The sequence below is a fragment of the Rhinolophus sinicus genome, chromosome 14, assembly GCF_057876585.1.
Source record: "Rhinolophus sinicus isolate RSI-liver-muscle chromosome 14, RSI-T2T, whole genome shotgun sequence".
NCBI lineage: Eukaryota > Metazoa > Chordata > Mammalia > Chiroptera > Rhinolophidae > Rhinolophus > Rhinolophus sinicus.
In genome coordinates, this window is record NC_142514.1 from 35,618,969 (window position 1) to 35,636,355 (window position 17,387).

The 17,387-nt window shown below is 44.7% G+C and overlaps 1 protein-coding gene across 10 annotated transcripts in view; it reads left to right on the top strand.

The window, feature by feature from the left end:
• Positions 1-17,387, top strand: part of ELAVL4 (ELAV like RNA binding protein 4) — a 147,624-nt gene that overhangs the window by 119,846 nt on the left and 10,391 nt on the right. For all 10 annotated transcript variants that reach the window (XM_019710570.3, XM_019710576.3, XM_019710568.3 and 7 more), the window contains one exon: positions 2,336-2,439. In XM_019710570.3, the coding sequence (XP_019566129.1) occupies positions 2,336-2,439 (104 nt within the window). The remainder of the gene's footprint in view (positions 1-2,335; positions 2,440-17,387) is intronic.

Below are 17,387 nucleotides of genomic sequence, written 5' to 3' on the forward strand. Positions count from 1 at the left end.
GAACTTTCCGAGGACCTAAGTGTGTTTTTCCTCCCTCCTGAAGCAAAGGTGTAAAACAAAGATAAAATATAGAATGTAAAAAATCTATATTTATTTTAGATTTCCATAAATTTATAAATAATGAGAATGAAAGATAGTAGATCAGGGAGCATAAATCACTGGTAGGCATGATAAATTCCTTCACATATATTCCATCAGTATGATGAATCATAAGCTATTTGGATTTAGGTCCAATGTTTGCGGTTATGTGGTGAGTGTTTGGCTATGTTTTTTCACAAATTAAACTTGGCTGCATAGCTAGATCAACCGTCTGACCCATTTCCTAGAACTCATACCTAAGGTTTATCATTGAGATTATTGTTTCAAAAACGCCCTTTAAAACAGCTCAACTTGGTGCATGACTGTTTAAAAGAAACAATTGTAAAAAAATATTTTAGTATAGAATATGTTAAGGCTTTTCTTACATCCAAGGTAAATAGGACTGATAAATTTGCATGATGAAAATGGATTTAATTAGATGAATTTAGTTAGGCTTGATAAGGTGGAACCAAATTTAAGATAAAAGATGTTTTTTAACCAATGAAATGAGTCTCTTGTATTTTGGAGTTTGTAAAAAGTTTCCCAGAACATGTAGCAGAGTCTTGTAATTCACACACACCTCTCTCTTACACTCTTCTTTGTACACTCACACACACACACACACACACACACACACACGCAGTAACATGGAAAGAGAAGGGTGCCAGCAGTTGGAGTGCACTCAGCATTCTCTCTTCCTTCTTCAGTTACTAATTCTGGCTGGTGAAGGGCATACCTGGCCAAATTTGCCCCTGCCCCTGTCTTTTTCTGTTCTAACCCTGTTATTTCAAAACACAAAGGCATATCCTGGTGAGAATTGTCATTTGGGGTCTTCCATTTTGGACACAAAAATGTGGTTGTGTTTCCTCATGATTCTTTGTTTTCATTCTATAAAGGATAACAAAGTCACCCGTTTTCTGATCCAGAACCCAACTTGTTTCCCCAGGTTCCCTCCTACAACCAACACAAACACAGACATTTACCAGCAAAACAGAAGCTGTTGGGAAGATTTTTTTGGCTGCTGAAATGGGCTCCTGTCAGGACGTGGCAGGCTTTTTGCTGTATTGTCTCCCAGCCCTGGCCCCTGTACTCCAAAGAGAGCTTTATGTAATCGGTCTTCCCTGACGTGTGATGTCCTGTCATTTTCCTCCCCTTCGGCTCTGCTGCCACCCACAAATCAATAACATTGCCTGGGAAGTTCAAGCTGGTTTTGCAGCCACCCTGAGCTCTGTGTTTCTTAAAGGGTATGTCAGAAAATGTAAAGTTTTCTAATGATATTTCTGGCTGATGACACATGGCAGAGCTGATGGACTATTTATAATCAGTGGCACGATCGCAAGCACATTATTTTTATTTCACTTAGTGGGGAGCCCTGTCACTTGCCACCTCTCTTTGCAGACAAGTTGATGCCACCTCCACCTCAAGTAGCTAAATCCTCTTTGCAGAATGCGTCTGCACACTCCCCTTTGTGTTAGGAGCTCCCCAGTTCTTTCCAATAGCCCCTCCCCCCTTTTTATTGTTCTTGGGCTGGGAGGGGATGATTAGGACAAAGAATGATTTGTAGCAACTGCTTTACATTCCGGCCATGCCTTCACTCTAACGTCTCCAGTCTGCTACTCAGATCCTGCTACATCCCTTTGAGTGTGCATGTGCCTGGTGTGACTGAGGCAGCAGACACAGCTATTGCAGCCAGTGCTTGCCCCAATTTTCCAGGACTGAGCAGAGCATAGCTGTCTTTTGTTGAGCAGCTACTATGTTCTAGGCAATGTACTTGGTAGGCATTTTATATACAGTATCTCATTAACCCTCTCAGACCTGTCTGCAACAAGTGCTATTATCTCCAGAGAAGAAATGTAGGGATAAAACAGGAGATTGAATGACTTGTCCCCAAGTGACACAGCTGATAGGGAAAACCCCAGGATTCTAGTCCAAGTGTCTTCATAGACGACACTTGCTCTCTTTCTACTACCTTGTCCTCCCTGTTCCGCAGTAAATGGACATTCGTGTGTGTGTATATACGGTGTGGATGTGCAGGAACATACCCAGTCCTGGCTTGGGCAGCTCCTGTGAGTTTAAAGGCTGAGCAGGGTGAGACATGAAAAAATTCAAAATTTCTCAACCTGGGGGCAAACCCGGGTATAAAAGGAACCATATACTAGAGAAGGGTTTAAATTCACTACAATGGGAAGTGTTACCTCTATAAAGATATTGAGCTCTCTCTCTCTCTCTCTTTCTCTTTTAAAAAATGTTTCCACAGGACAGAGTTTAGGGTATGGATTCGTTAACTATATTGATCCAAAGGATGCAGAGAAAGCCATCAACACTTTAAATGGACTCAGACTCCAGACCAAAACCATAAAGGTAAGAGGTGATATGCTGGCTCCTGATTTACGAGGCACTTGTTGAATTCACCCCTTTGAACTCATAAATCCAGGCTATGAGGGAGCTGGAAGTGGTGTTCATTATTTATCCAAAAGACATTTACCGGGGATGCAGATCATTACAGACGTGAGGGCTGAGGACAGGGAAGGGACCATGAGCTGTGGGACCTCCAGTCCAGAGGGTAAATGGAGTAGCAAGGATGACTACTCCCCCTAGACGGTCTGTGAGCCTAAGTCTGCAAAGTTGGCCAGAACCGAGCTACAAAAAGAAGCTGAGACAAGGAAACTGTTCCAGGCAGAGTGAACCGCACTTGCCAAGCTGTGAAAATGTACATAAATATTATCAGTGGGGAACAGCATATAGAGTAGTATGGCCTACGTTTGGAGGGGGAGGTAATGAAAAGATGAGGGTGAGAGGTAGGCAGGGGCCTAGTGTGCCAGGCTGAGTAACTTGGCTTTACCTAAGAGTGGAGAGGAGCCTCCTAGCCAAGACTCAAAACCAGTTACCAATAAACACTAATGTAATAGAGCGGGTACTATAAAATCCATGGGAACATAGTAAAGGAATGACAGAAAAAGGAACATTCCAGCCATCTGAAAACAATCAGACCAGTAGATAATACTTCAGGAGGGGTTAAGTGGAAAAAGAAAAACAGTTACCCAGAGCCTGCTCCTCCAGGCAGAGGTTTCTGTGGCTGGATTTTCACTCTCAGTTCAGACTTCACCTTGCGGGGCTCCTTCAGGAGGTGGTGCTGTTTGCTTTGAGGCTCACTTCTAACAGCCAGTGGTGAGCTCCCAGATGGAGTCTGCGTGCTCCTCAGCCTCCCTTTCCCTTTTTCCCCACCTCCAGGCAGCATCCTGTTTGGGGGCAGCTGCCAGCTGATTAATGAGTCCCGTCCTTCATAGCCTATTACACCATGGGGAGGTGTCTCCTGGGCACTCTGATCCTCATGACAGCAAGTCGGATGCAAAGTAGGACAAAAGAGAAACCTCTCCCAGAATGGAAATCTGTAGATGGCACCCACTCTCAGTGTCTGAAAACACAAAACCAGAACTTTATAGTACAACAGTATTACTTTTTTCCAAAATCCAGACTGACAGAGGAGACTAGTGATATAAGATAATCTTAGCTTGGAGATAATCAAAACAAAAATACAACCAAAACAAAACAAAAACCTTCTCTGTTTTAGAATATATTATTTGATTGCCTGTCTTTCTTTCTTTCCTTCCTTCCTTCCTTCCTTTCTTCGTTCCTTCCTTCCTTCCTTCCTCTCTCTGTTCCTCCCTCCTTCCCTTGCTCCTTCCTCCCTTCCTTTCTTCCAAGCAGCTTTACTTTTCCAATTGAGTTTAGCTTATTTTTAAAGGTGATTGCTTTCCTGATCTCATACAGTCTGTGGTGGTACACAGGGACCCCCAAATGGGCCTGATTCAGGTTGCCTCAGTCTCAGCTTAGAACCAATCCCTATGAGTTCTCTAAGGGGAAAATAATTGAGAGTTGTTTAATTATGGGGTAGTCCTCTGAGAGGCAGGAGAATTAATTTATTTCAAAGGAAAAACATACCTATTTCCGTTCTTTAAGTAAAGATGGGATGCTCATGTCACCTGACTCTTTGATGAGGCCACACCAGGTTGAGAGCTGTATTTGTGGGTTTGATTGATTTTTCTGTTCTATCCAATTCAGCATTAGAATGTCAGACATTTACTCCTTTCTTGATAGACACCCTGACCTTGAAATGAGAAAGACACTTTTCTTTCCTCTACAGTTTTCTTGAAATCCAAACTTCCCCAAGAGCTTAGGATCAACTCATCAGCCATCCATTCTGCATTTTTTTTCCTTAAATATTCCATGAAGCTGTTGGCATTTCCCAAAAGATTAAATGGACCCAGCTTTTCTGATCTCAGAGTGCACCCCTGACCCATCACGCTGTGAGAAGCAATGCTTTGTCTAAGTGGATCTTAGAGACAAGGAACATTGATTACTTTCTGTCTGTGAGGAGCCAGTCTGCCTCCTTCCCTTCTCTCTATTCTTTTCTCATCCCCTCACCCACCCCGTGCTCACCCTGCATCAAAACGCTGCAAACACATTTGTACCCAGCAGTAACATGGGCTTCCGAGGCACTATAGGATTCAACATGCACGACGCCACGGCTGAATCAATAATTTCCATTCTCTACTACGAATGAAAATTTAATGTGCAAACCTGGGGATTTCAGCCCTTTCATTAAAGCAGTTTATTTGCCATACTAAAAATTAAGTTTGAGTGATAGGTTCCTTTATTAACTTTTCTTCCCTTTCCTAAAGGGACATAGTGTTTAAGGTAAAAATCATATTAAAGGGGAGGAAGAAACGCAAACCTTTTTCGTGTCTTGTTAATAGTCTCATCATTTATTAATTTTTACAAATTGCTTTTCTGCCTTTCAGGCCACTGTTTACTTCTTCTGCTTCAGTTTGCTTTGATAAGTGACATGAGATTTATCTCTCTATCCTGACTCCCGTGAGGGAATAGATGACTTGCTTAGTTGGAAAAAACAAGTATCTTCTTTAGAAACATGCATTACAGAGATCTCAGAACCATCTAGTACAAGTTTGCAAACTTTAGTCAAGTTTGTCTCTCCTTTCCATATTTAGGAAGCATTTTTGGAGTGCTTCATGCAAAACACACTACTTTAACTGTAACGCACAACATAGATGCAGGTAAACCAAGAGTTAATTACTCAGCTTTGCCGGTTAATGATTAACAACTAGATTCGGAGATAGTTCTGGAAAGCCCTCGGGGATCCTGGAGACTATAGTGAGGGGACAGCTAGCTTTCTTCAGCTACTGCTGATTGTTTAAGCCCAGATTTTTGCTACAGCTTCCCATTGTTCAATAGAAACTGAAATCTAGATTTTTATTTTTTTTATGCCAAACCTTCCAATTTCCAGAGGGTAGATGCCAACTCACAAAATTTTAAAGGATTATGTACGTGGGCCAAACAAAACGTAATAGTTGACCTGTGGGCAAGCAGTTGGCAGCCTCCGAACTCAAATTTAAATACACAAACAGTTTTGCTGATTGGAAGTGAATGACTCATTACTCATTTGACACTGCACACACGTGGGTTATACTCCCTGGGCTTCTCGTTGAATGTGCCCCAAAATGATGGTTCCTTGTTAACAAATATTCATTTCCCCCTTATTAAGAGGGACGTAATATATGGAGGGTGTGTAGAGGGCAAGGCCAGGCCTCTGTCCTCAAGGAGAATACCATCTAGACATAGACACAGGAAGAGCATGACTCCTCAGTGAGCCCCTGTGTAGTGTGGATGACTACAGATACAGGTTGGTGCAAAAGGAATTGCAGGTTTTGCATTTATTTTTAACCTTGTAAACCACAATTACTTTAGCACCAACCTAATAACTTGCCTATCTGGAAAAAACAAGTGTCTTCTTTGGAAGCATGCATTAGAGATCTCCTCGGAACCGTCTAGTCCATATTTGCCAGCATGTGACTCCAGAGGATTTGTTCTTTGGATTATACCTGCGTTAGTGGGAGAAAGTGGCCAGGTTCCCAGCACTCCTCTTGGATTGAGGCTCAGAGAGATGACGTGACTTGTCCAGAGGCACCTAAGTAGCCAGCAGTGGCACTAAGTTAGCGTCCAAACAAACGTTCTGTGAAGGATTCTGTCAGAAGAGCTGCTTAATATGTGACCATGAACAGGAAAGTAATAATAATAATAATAATAATAATAATAATAATGCTTGCATTGAGTATTTACTCTGTGTCCAACACTATGTTAGCTCCCTTACATGCTTAATAGCATTTAATCCTTGAAACATCCCTAGGGCTAGATGTTTTATACATATCAGCTCTAATTCTTAAAATAGTCCTGTAAGGAGGTGCTATTTATACAGATGAGGAAACTGAGGCCAAAAGGGGTTAAGAGATTTACCCATGATCACACAGTTGGTAGTGGGATTTGGAGTAACGAAAAATGTTCTAAAAGAAATTCTGGCAGTCAGTCGTATACGTTGGGATGTCACACTGCCTGTTCAGCAGTACCCGCATTCTGTGAGTGTGTGGTTGTGTATTTGACTCTGCACAAACACGGGTTATACTCCCTAGCATGGGAATGAGATATAAAAAGCAAACAAATGAACTGCATGTCTCCTCCCGGTTCTTCAGTAGACAGACTTGTGGTTTGGGGCTTCTGCCATCGACCTGGGCACAGACATGACTTCAGTTAATTTCTTCTCGGACCCCTGAATTCCAGGCTCTGTGTTAGGTCCTGGGATTTAGTTGACAGAGAAATGGCAGTGCCCTGGAGACTCTCCCATCCATGTGTGTCACACAGGCATGGGTTTACATTATCTGGCCTGCCAGAAAAGCCTGGCTCCTCACTTGAGAAACTGGGTCTTTTCCTAGCATTTCAACCCTGAGCCCAGTGGAGATGATTTGCCCCACTTAGGAATTTGGGAGTGCTGTTTGTTAGGGTTTTTTTTTTCCACTTGTTTCCAAAATCGATCACTTTAGACTCTGGAAAGCGTTGGAAACGGCTGTGGATTCTAGAAAATGATTCCCAGTACTCCTTACCCCATACCAATGCCTATCCCAGTCCTAAAACTCGCCATCGGGTCCAAAATAGTAGCTTCTGAATTTGCGCTATAATTCCACCCTCTTATCAAAAAGCGCACTGTTGAATCCAGTTGCAGTGGTCCAGCTCTTCATTGCATTAATTAGGAACAAAGAAAATTAGATGGTTCTGCAGTACGTCAAAAGAGGGATCCTTTTACCTAAAGTTTGGATTCGTGTTCAAGTTACACTGAGCACCTTCAGAGATAAGGGATTCAAAATGGGATTTGAGGGTTTGAAACCACTCCCATTAAAACTTGTACAGTAGTGGGACCCCTGCTTGGTTGGACTTTACCTAAATTTGAGAAGTAGGATTAGACAAGTGTTCTCTGCTCTGCCTCTGGAAGCTCCTGTCTCATACGGGATACAGACATGCAAAGGATCAATGGATGGAGTGGTCACGGGGCTACAGAGGTTCCAATTTGATTTGGAGGGGGGTGTGGGGAAGTGGGGATTTATGTAAGGTTTGAGCAGGAGAGGGACCCAGTCAAAGTAAAGTTCTAAGAAGGTTCATCCGGCAATGATGTGTCACTTGGGATGTTTGATGAATGAAACTAGCAGCTTGCAGGCTGCTGTGGTAGGTTTTTGTCAGCATTAGATAATGGTTTCCTTCAGCTCTATTGGGAGCTTTTTTATTCGTTTTAAAAGCAAGACATGCTTATTTATGAATTATTTGGAAAATGCATTATCATATAATGAAGGCACTATCAGCCATTTCCAACTCAATGCGGTTACTATTTACACGTATATATAGTTCCTTCTCTTTTTTTTCATTGCATTACATGTTTGCAAATGATTTTATGTCTTTTTTTATAATTGCATTAAGCTATTACTCAAATTATAAAACTATGACTTTAAGTAAAACATTCCCAGAGCACAGCTCTTAATGCAAACCAGAGGTGTGAGTGATTTCAGGACTAGGTCAGGAATGAGGGGACAAAAGGGCTGTTTCTGCCACTCAGTGAACCCAAGAGAGTTGGCACTCAGTCAGGAGAGGGGGTGAGAGCATAAGAAAGAAGCTTTATCATGAGGCAGCAGCCAGCTCCAGAGGGAGCAGGACTAGAGAAGGGGAAGGTGTGTGAGTGAAGGCTTTTCAAAAGGAAAAAAAACCTCCCTTCTCCAGGAAGGAAAGGGACAGACAGCTCTTTATTCCAGCCTCTCTGTGCTGTGATGCTGCTTAGCCATCTCTCCATTTTCACTTGATCCTTCTAAATGGCACTAATGGCGCCTCCAGGGGATCTGTCCACACTTGAGTTTTGCAGGTTCCAGTTTGCCCCTCCCGCTTCTTTCTCTTGCCAGAGGTCACCAGGGAGCTGTACCTCCCTCCTCCCCCAGCACCCACCTGCCTTGCTACAGGCCTCCATTCCGCTGAGGCATCTTTTCTTTGCACTTGGCATAAGCAATTATTTCTCCTATCACTGCTCTTAATGCTGCCCGGAGAGTTAGCAGATCATTTTTTGCTGACGGATATCACCCCACCCAGAAATAATAGACTGCCTCCCTCAGTCTTGTTAATAATAAAGAGGCATTTTTCTCTCCTCCCCCATTACGGCTATAGTCAGAGCCAGTGCAGGAGCTCTTTCCTGCCAAGGTCAGCAAGGGCGACTGGATCACTGAATCTCCAAGGAGCCAAGAGAGGGCACGTGGCAACGCCAGTAGAAACTGGAGACCCATTTACCCAGTTGTACCAAGCTGCTGTCTCTCTCCTGTGAGAGATTCTGTCTGGCTGCTGTGCTTCCCAATGCTCTGTGAACTTCCTTTGAGTGAATAATTTCAGATACAGTGATAGGAGTTGGAGAGATAGTTCCCCTGTTCTGTCTGTAGTGAGATCGATATGATCCCAGTATCTAAAAGGTCCTCACAGTGTCCTGTATCTGGATTACAAAAGAAAACTGGGCAGGTCCAGGTTGGGAGGACACCTAGGTTTTCAGAAGTGTGTGGAATGGGGTTTGGGGGCTTTAGCCGTCTACAAGTGTAAAAGCAATCAACAGTGTGTCGCGAGCTGCTTAAAAAAGAAACTTAGCACACCTTGGCTGTGTTAGGAGAATTGTGGATTCCAGGTCACAGGAAACAGTGGTCCTTTCTTGTCCACTCTAGTGAACCATCCCTGCTGTCTGGTGTCCCCTTCTCAGCTCTGCAGTTTTAAAAATCCTGACACTCTAAGGGTTGTCCAGAGGCAAATGACAAAGACAGCAAAGACGGTGCTCCACTCACATATTCATTCTTTAATGGGTGCGTTTCCATTCTCCAGGGGGGCAAAAAAAGTCTGCTGTGACTCTATAGCTCAATCTTGTATTTCAAGAATCTGGGGAGAGAACCTATGTAGCTATCGGGGTAGAACATTTGCCTTGGGTGATAGTGAGTCCCTGATTGTCAAAGGTATTCAAATGGAGTCATTAGGGAATAGGTAGAAAGGATTCCTATACCAGACTGGAGTCTGACTGAGCGAAACTCAAGGTCCCTTCTAGCTCTGAAATGCTGTAACTTTAGGTCATTTCTGGGCCTCTAGCTGTTCTGTCCAATATAATAGCCACTAGCCACATGTGGCTATTAAAATTTAAATTTAAATTAGGATTAAATAAAATGAAAAGTTCAGTTCCTCAGTTACACTAGGTATGTTTGAAGTACTCAGTAGCCATAGGTAGCTAGTGGCCACTATATTGAACAGCACAAATCCAGAATATGTTCATGATTCCAGAACATTCCATTGGGCAATGCTGGCCTAAAACATCAGTAGCCCTGGGGATAAAGAGTCACTTCTCTGTGGTTATTATGAAGCCCCAGGGTGAATCAGCTAGCCTATCAAAGATCATAGCTCACATCCAAGTTCCCCTTCTTGTTATCCAGTCAAAAGAGCTCTGAGTTAAGATGGAGAGTCAAGTCCCAGCTCTGTCAAAAACTACCAGGATGGCCTTAGGAACTTACTTTACTTCTCTGGACTCATTTCTTCTTCCGCAGAATGGTTCCTTCCAGCTCTAACAGTCTAACTAATAAAATATTACAGCATGATCTTTCCAGCTTGGTAACATTCCAGGGAAATGGCAGTTTGTGCCAAGCACGCAGCTTTTATTTCACATTAGCGTGGCATAGTGGAAAGATCCCAAAACGTGGAGTCATGTCTTAGTTTGGCTAGTGTGACCTTGGACAAGTACTTTACTTCACTGAGCCAGAATTTATCATCTGGAAAATAGAAGTCGTAATTTCTCACTTAACAGGTAATCATGGTTTACAGTGGGTGCTCAAATAATGCTCCCCAGAATGAAGATGACAATGAATAGGGTTACTCCGAAGGTGAAAATTACATAAGGAGAGGAGAAGACATTTTTCCATCTGTTTCAGAGACGCATAGGAGAATAAAGGAGTCTGAGTCTCACAAAGCCTCAAGCAGCATACACAAAAGGCTTTGTATAGTGGGCAGGATTATGGAGCTTTCAGGTGGCCACAGAAATCTTATCAGTCTTTCATAAAGCAAGAGTCAGGAGTTGCTGTTTAGTGAGGAGACTGAGTATCTAAAGCCCTGAGTCTGAGACCGGCTCTTCCACTAATCAGGCCATGAAACCGTTAGCCCATCTCTCCCTTTTGGGGGCCACTAGACAGACAGCGAGATCTTGTACTAAGGAAGCCCCCTTGATAATTTAATGGACTTTTGAAAAGAAGTTGTAAAGCATGTGAATCAACCACCACACCATGTTTTAAAAAGACGTATTTATTCACCCTACTGTGTGCCAGAGACTCTCATGATATTCTTGGATACTCTTGGATACTCTTCAATTCCCTGTAGCTCCTTCTCCACAGGAGAGGCAGCCCCTGGGAAAGGAACTAAACTTCATTGCATACGGTATGTTTATTATACATTTTCACTTCAATCCGTAGAGGATTTATTCAGTACCTGCCCTATGTGAGGCTTTGAGACTATTGCCACAGGGGGGTCTGCAGAAGCCACCAGAATGCTCAGACTATTAGGGCAGATGCAGTGTTAGCACAGATGGCTGTGATGGGAGGCAGGGTATGATAGCTGCTGCCATTGAAATGTGTGTCATCTGTAGAGTCCAAGGAAAAAGCAGTCATTTGTGCCTGGGCCTCTGGTGGAGGCCGCGTTCAGGCTGGGCCTGGAAGGACGGGCAGGAGTTCGTTTTGCCCGGATGGTGAACAAATAGCAAGAACAAAGACATGGAAGTAGAAACGTTCAGCTCATAGTCACCTTTTTTGTTTGAACTGAGGCCTAGGGTACATGGAGAGGTTAGGAGGAGAGGTTGGGCTGAGTCCCAGAGGGCCTCGGATGCTCAGGTAAGGGATTTGAGCTTCCACAGCAAGGTGCTGGAGGACCAGTGACAGTGTTTGGGCGGAGAGAAGTAGCACTTTCAGAACTCCCCTAGAAACATTAGCATCCGGTTTTGCCCCTGATAAAAGAATATCATGTATCAGGTGACAGGTGGGGGAAGTGTGAGGAGTTGGGCCACATAAGCCGACACCTGTCCTGCCTGTGGGCAAAGCTGCAGCCGCAGGCAGTGGGGTAAGCAGATCCTCACAATCAAAGCCGAGGTTTCCAGGAGCCAGCTGGCTTTTTTCTTCTCTCCCTGCCCGTGGAGGTGGGATTGGAGGTCCCTGGGAGGGTTGATCTTAGAAGGCCCCGGCAGCACCAGAGTCTGTTCTCCTGGTCTCTTTCTAGTGGATGTCCCCCAGGGATCTGTATGCTCTGGGGAGTTTGTGCTCACTCAGAATAGGGTGTTACAACTGGTTGGGAAAAACCTGCGGCCTGATTTTCTGAAATGATCAGTCTCTGTGTGTGTTTCCTCTGCTAGACTAATAGTCCTACAGGTCAGGGACTATTGTATTCATCTCTGCACCCCTGGTGTCTAAGACTTGACTCCATAGCAATTATATCAAAGCCATTATTTATTGAGCACTTCCTGTGTGCCAGGCATTGTGCCTAGGAATCTTATATGCATTAGCTTGCTGAACCCTCAAACATCTCTGTCAGAAAGCTTCTAAACCAGGTTATTTAAGTGATGCAGGCCAGAAAAGTTAAGTGACATACCCCAAGGTCACACAGCTAGTAAGTGGTCAGGGTTTAAATCCACATCTCTCCAACCCCAAAGCCCTTGCTCTTAACTAACTCTGTTTCCTTTCCATGTCAGACTAGATGCTCAATTTCAGTTAAGGTAACATAAACGAGAACCTCCTTGGAGGAGTCTATCTCAGAGTCCAATTGCCTAATACTCTAACCAGTACCTGTTAGTGAGACCCACACGACAAGGGGTTATGAGAAGAGGAAGGAGACTCCTAGTGTGTGAAGCTAGCATAGAAATGAAAGGATGAACGCTACGGGGGCGACAGGTTTGAACTCAGTAAGAGGAACTGTCTAAATAATCAGTGATGGTGTGGGATGGCTCATGGGGTAGTGAGCTTCCTGTCCTTGGAAATGTGTAAATGGGTAGCCCACTGTCTTGGCTCCTGCCCAGAATGTTTGAGGCCACTTCTAGCACCAAGTTTCTGTGAAGCAGGTTTCAAGGATAGTGCTTCTGGCTGGGATCACCAACATCACCTGTCACCTTTATTTCCTCTTACCGTGAACCGTTTTGTGAATAGAATGCTGAGCTCATGAAAACATTCAGTCAGTGATAGAGGTCCTCATTGTAATTCAAAGGGGCCCAACAAATGACACCTCTGTTTTCCACATCCAAGTTCTAAACCTATTGAGAGATGAGGCAAAAGAGAAAAGCATATGGTATCCTCGGGTCATCTTTATTACTGATTAAGGCCCGGATTGGTGCCATGGACACATTGGGTCTCCTAACGCCACACTTTGACACACTGACATACCGTTACAGGTGCTCTGGTTCCCACAGGCCTCCCCATAGGAGAGCATAGAATAGAGCCTGGAACAGAAAGTGCACTTCCGGCTGACATCTGGCTCCCAGAAGGCAGGAAGCGGGCAGCATCTGAGGCTCACATGCCCATTTCCTGTATTGAAGCCTGTTCAGAGCAGCCATTCCACTTCCCCTGGAGAAGAGAGGGAGAAAGGGTACAAAGAGGCCTGGGCTGTTATTACTCCAGGGGGCTCCCTCCACAGGGAAGGAAACACTAGCGTAGGAAATAAGTACCCCCAGCAGGGACACCCTCTGCATCGCACTCTTCATTTGTTTGCTTATTTCCCTCACAGGACTGTGGAGTCCTGGACTCAGAGACACTCAGCCCCCAGCACAGGGCCTGGCTCCCAGAAAGTGTTCAGGAAGGGAAGGAATGAAGGAAACGCTCATCTTCTAATACCAGTGTTTTCCTGAAGGAGCATCTTCCCAGGGCAGAGAAGGATGCCTTTTCCTTTCATTTTTATCCTCCTCATAACAGCCGAGATCCTAGCTTTATCACATTTTCTAAGACCTTTCCCATTTCTGTACCATGGCAGGTCAGACAGGGGCGAGGTGCTGCCTGATGATTCAGGAAATGTTTCTCCCCAGGCCATGCTTTTCCTCCCACTGTGCCCAGGCCAAGCCCTGGCTGTGAGCTGGTGAAGGAACCTGAGTGCTGTGTGGGAAGGGGCAGCCCCCACCCTGGTCCTGTGTCCCCATCTCTGAGGAATGACAATGCCTGCTTTGCCACCTTGCTGAGAATCACTGACAGCAGCCTTGGGAAGTCACTTTGGAAAATGCAAAGTACTTTGTGGATGTGACCCAGTAGAATCTGTAAGAATGTGCTGGAGGAAATTCACGGCAGGGAAGTGGTAAAGGATGATCCAGATGCCACCAGGCTGACAGAGGAACGCACTGCCCCTCTAGACACTCCCGGATAGTGTTCCAGGTGTTCGCTTGTGTGGTAAAATTGAAAAGTGTGTTCTGACAGGGGCTTGAGCCTCAGGCTGGTCCACAAAAGCCTGTATGACTCATTACATAATCGTGTTTGCTAAGTGTCTACTAAATTCTAGGTATGCGCTAGACACATTCAATCTATTGTCTCAGTTGTTTACAATAACCCATCAAAGGAGAATTGCCCCCCTTTTTACCAGTAAAGAAATTGAGACTTACCAAGCACAAAGTACTTGCCTAAGGCCACATAGCTGGTGAGTACTGGAGACAGCCCCCAGTCAGGGTTCATAGTGCCATGCTGCACTGTGACTCTTGTGAGGGTGGAGTCACTGTGAGCCTGCAAGGATGGAGCGAGATGGGGATTTGGGGTGGACTGCACATCTTCCCTCAAGACCATTGAAAAGTACACCTTTCACCTCCATCTGCCTTTGGGCCGCCTAGAGAAAGTAGAGTGCCCTCCCCACTCTCAGCTCTGTCTGAGTTCCAGAGCAAGATCAGTGCTGGCCTAGAAAGGCCAGTCTTGTCTTCAGAGATTCTGGATGAGTGAAGCAAGCGGGGTCTATGATCTACAGCAAGGAGTTCTCCAGGGTGCTGCCTCCAGCGTTGGAAGCCCCAGGCTCGAGGCCGCTGGCTCAGTGGGTCTAATAAGCCAGCCATGCCTGACTCTCTGCAGGAGCTGAAAAGTGGAATGTTTTAGAAATGTTTCACCCTAACAAAGGGCAGTGAGGACTTAATAAATATATGAGGAAATATGAAAAGTTTAGATACTGGGATGAGTATTTTGGATATTGAAGATAGGAAGAACCTTTTTCTGTTATTTTTGCCCACTCCTACTTCTACAGGTTTCCTGGACAGGAGACTAAGAGAATAGACTTAAGGTTCCAAATAGAGGAGAAAAACTAAGCAGCAAGAATTAGGCTTGGTAGAGAGTAATCGAGGTGTTATTCACCTTTGGGATTTGTTGCTGCTCTGTGGCTGGGGTGTGTCTCTCGGGATCTAAAGCAGTAATTCTCCCTGACTGAAATTCTGCCTCTGTCAGAATCATCTTTTGAAGAATTAGTTTTGGTTGTGTCATTGACTTTCCAGTGCCAGCTCCTTTTCTCTAGCAGGGCTGTCCTAACCTGCTCCCCTCTGTACCCCAGCTCTGGCTGCCCAGAACTAATGGGAATCAAGGTCGTACTGTCCATTTAGCTTTATTTGGGTGCCAGGCAGGCACTACACTAAGCTCTGGACCTTCGTCTGCTTGTCGGTCCTCACAATAGAGGAGAGATGTCATCAGCCCACTATTTTGTGATCCATACCACCTGTCTTACCACCAGTCTCACCTCAGCTCTGTCTCCTCTCTGGCCCTTTTAACCCTTAATCAAAGGGAGATTAGTCTCTCCCTTCTCCGTGTTCCAGTTTCATGTACACATAGCCCTGGAAAAGCACACATTTGTGGCATTGTGATAATTGACCCATATGTATACTCATCCGTTCTTCCATTTAACTCATTTATTGAGTACCTTGCATGTGTCGTCGGTTGTACTCATTGCACGTGGAGGTCCTTTGAGGCAAGAGGCCATGGGTCATTCTTGCCTGCCGTGTAGCCTCAGCATACAGCACTGCGCCTGGCTCATAGCTCCTCAGGAAATATTTGATAAGAGAAGGCCTCTAAGTGATGTTTAGCCCTAGAACAGTCTTTCAGTGCTTCCAACGCCAGACACTGGAGAATGGGAAACCTATCCCTTAGCTCCTAGATTCCTGGGGAAACACAGCTGTGATTCTGGATGCTTAACTCTCAGCGATCCCCCCCTTCATTCTCAGGAATCCAAGCTGTAATCAGCCATTAATGTCAAAATCCGTCATTATGATCTGTGGGTGTTCATTCACTCTTTCAGTCGGTATTGAGTACCCTGTAGCTATCAGGCTCTGTGCTGAGAGCTAGAGCCACAGAGATGAATGAGACACACACATACAACCCAGGACCTCGAGGAGATCAGCAGACTAGATGGAGGGATGGTGAATCAAGGTCAGAGCAGGTTAAGTACCTTGACTGCAGTTCATGCAGAGCACTGCTGGATGAGGGGGGTTTAGGAGGAGGTGAGATCAAGGAAAGCTGTCTAGAGAAGGTGGTTTTTGAGGTGAGCCTGAAAGAGTAGGATTTGGACCTGAGGAAGTAGATGGGAAATTTTTCTCCACGAACAAAGGCACAGAGGTAGGAGAGTATGTTATAAGGGAACACAGAGGTCATTCAGATAATTAATTTGTCAGTAATTGGCAGGGGTGAGACGAGGGTGATGACCCTCATTACCATGAACAGATCACTGTTGTTTTATTTCTTTCTCCCAACCGCTCCTACCTCATGCCTAAAAGAGTTTTGCAAGGTTATAACCTGAAATATTTTGTCCCTTAGAGGACAAAAATAGGAGAGCCTTATGTGGAGTGATACCCTGTCCAGGCAATCACATGGGGTTCTTGGTCCTTTATCCCCCACCCCCAAAAACTGCGCACACAGGGGCGCTCCATGGGAAGGTCCTTCTGCCTGTCAACCATGTGTTGGGAAGGAGTCTAGAAAGGCTGCCCATGAGTTTCTAAAAGATGCAGACACTGCAGACAGACTGCCTTGCTCCATTGGCAGGAGGACGCCCGTAAAGCAAATTAGGCACTCACATCATTGTATTTGTTGAGTGAACATCTATTTGTAGGAGTGGAACCCATAAAGGTACCTGGCATCTCTGTCATGGAAAGGGAGAGAGTGCCATGGTGAGGGGGTTTGCTCATCCCTCATTGTTCTTTGCCAGACCCATTCTCAGATGCAAGGTCCACTTCTGAAGGTTTAGTTTTTATTGCTACACGTCCAGTTTAACATGTACAGTTCCTTTTGCACACATGCTCTTGTGTGTACACAGTATGCATACACACACACACACATACACACACACACACACACACACTTACCCCTATAGTCTTAGCAAGTCTTCTGTATTGGTTACAGATTAAATAAAACTCCCAACTGAAAAATGCTAAAGCATATAGGTCCCTTCCTGTCCAACGTTGTCAGATGTGCTCTGAAATGACTGTTTTCATCATTTATTCTGAGCCATAACCGCCCCAGAAATAGCTTTAGCAGGAAAGTGCTTTTGTTAGACTAGCTGTAAATTATATTTCAAACGTCTGATGTTGTTTTCTTAAAAAATAAATAAGTAAGTGAAAGTCTAAAATTAATGACTGCTGGGGTTTGCTTTGCTTGTGTGTGCTGCTACAGATTTGGCTTCTTGCAGATGGAATTTCAGATCTGTTTACACTTCTGTGTTAGCTTTCGGTGGGGGGGGGGAGCAGTTGAGAGATCTGGGAGGACAAATTTACAAAGTCGAACTTATTATAAGCATCGGTGAGGCTCACTTTTCTCTCCTGCTGCCCTCTCCCTTCGTCCTTTCCACCGTGCCCTCATTTTGTTTATTGTGGTTTTATCTGCTCCGCCTCCAAGTTCGAAAGCAACTGGTTCTTGCAGATGTTATGACAAGGTCACATA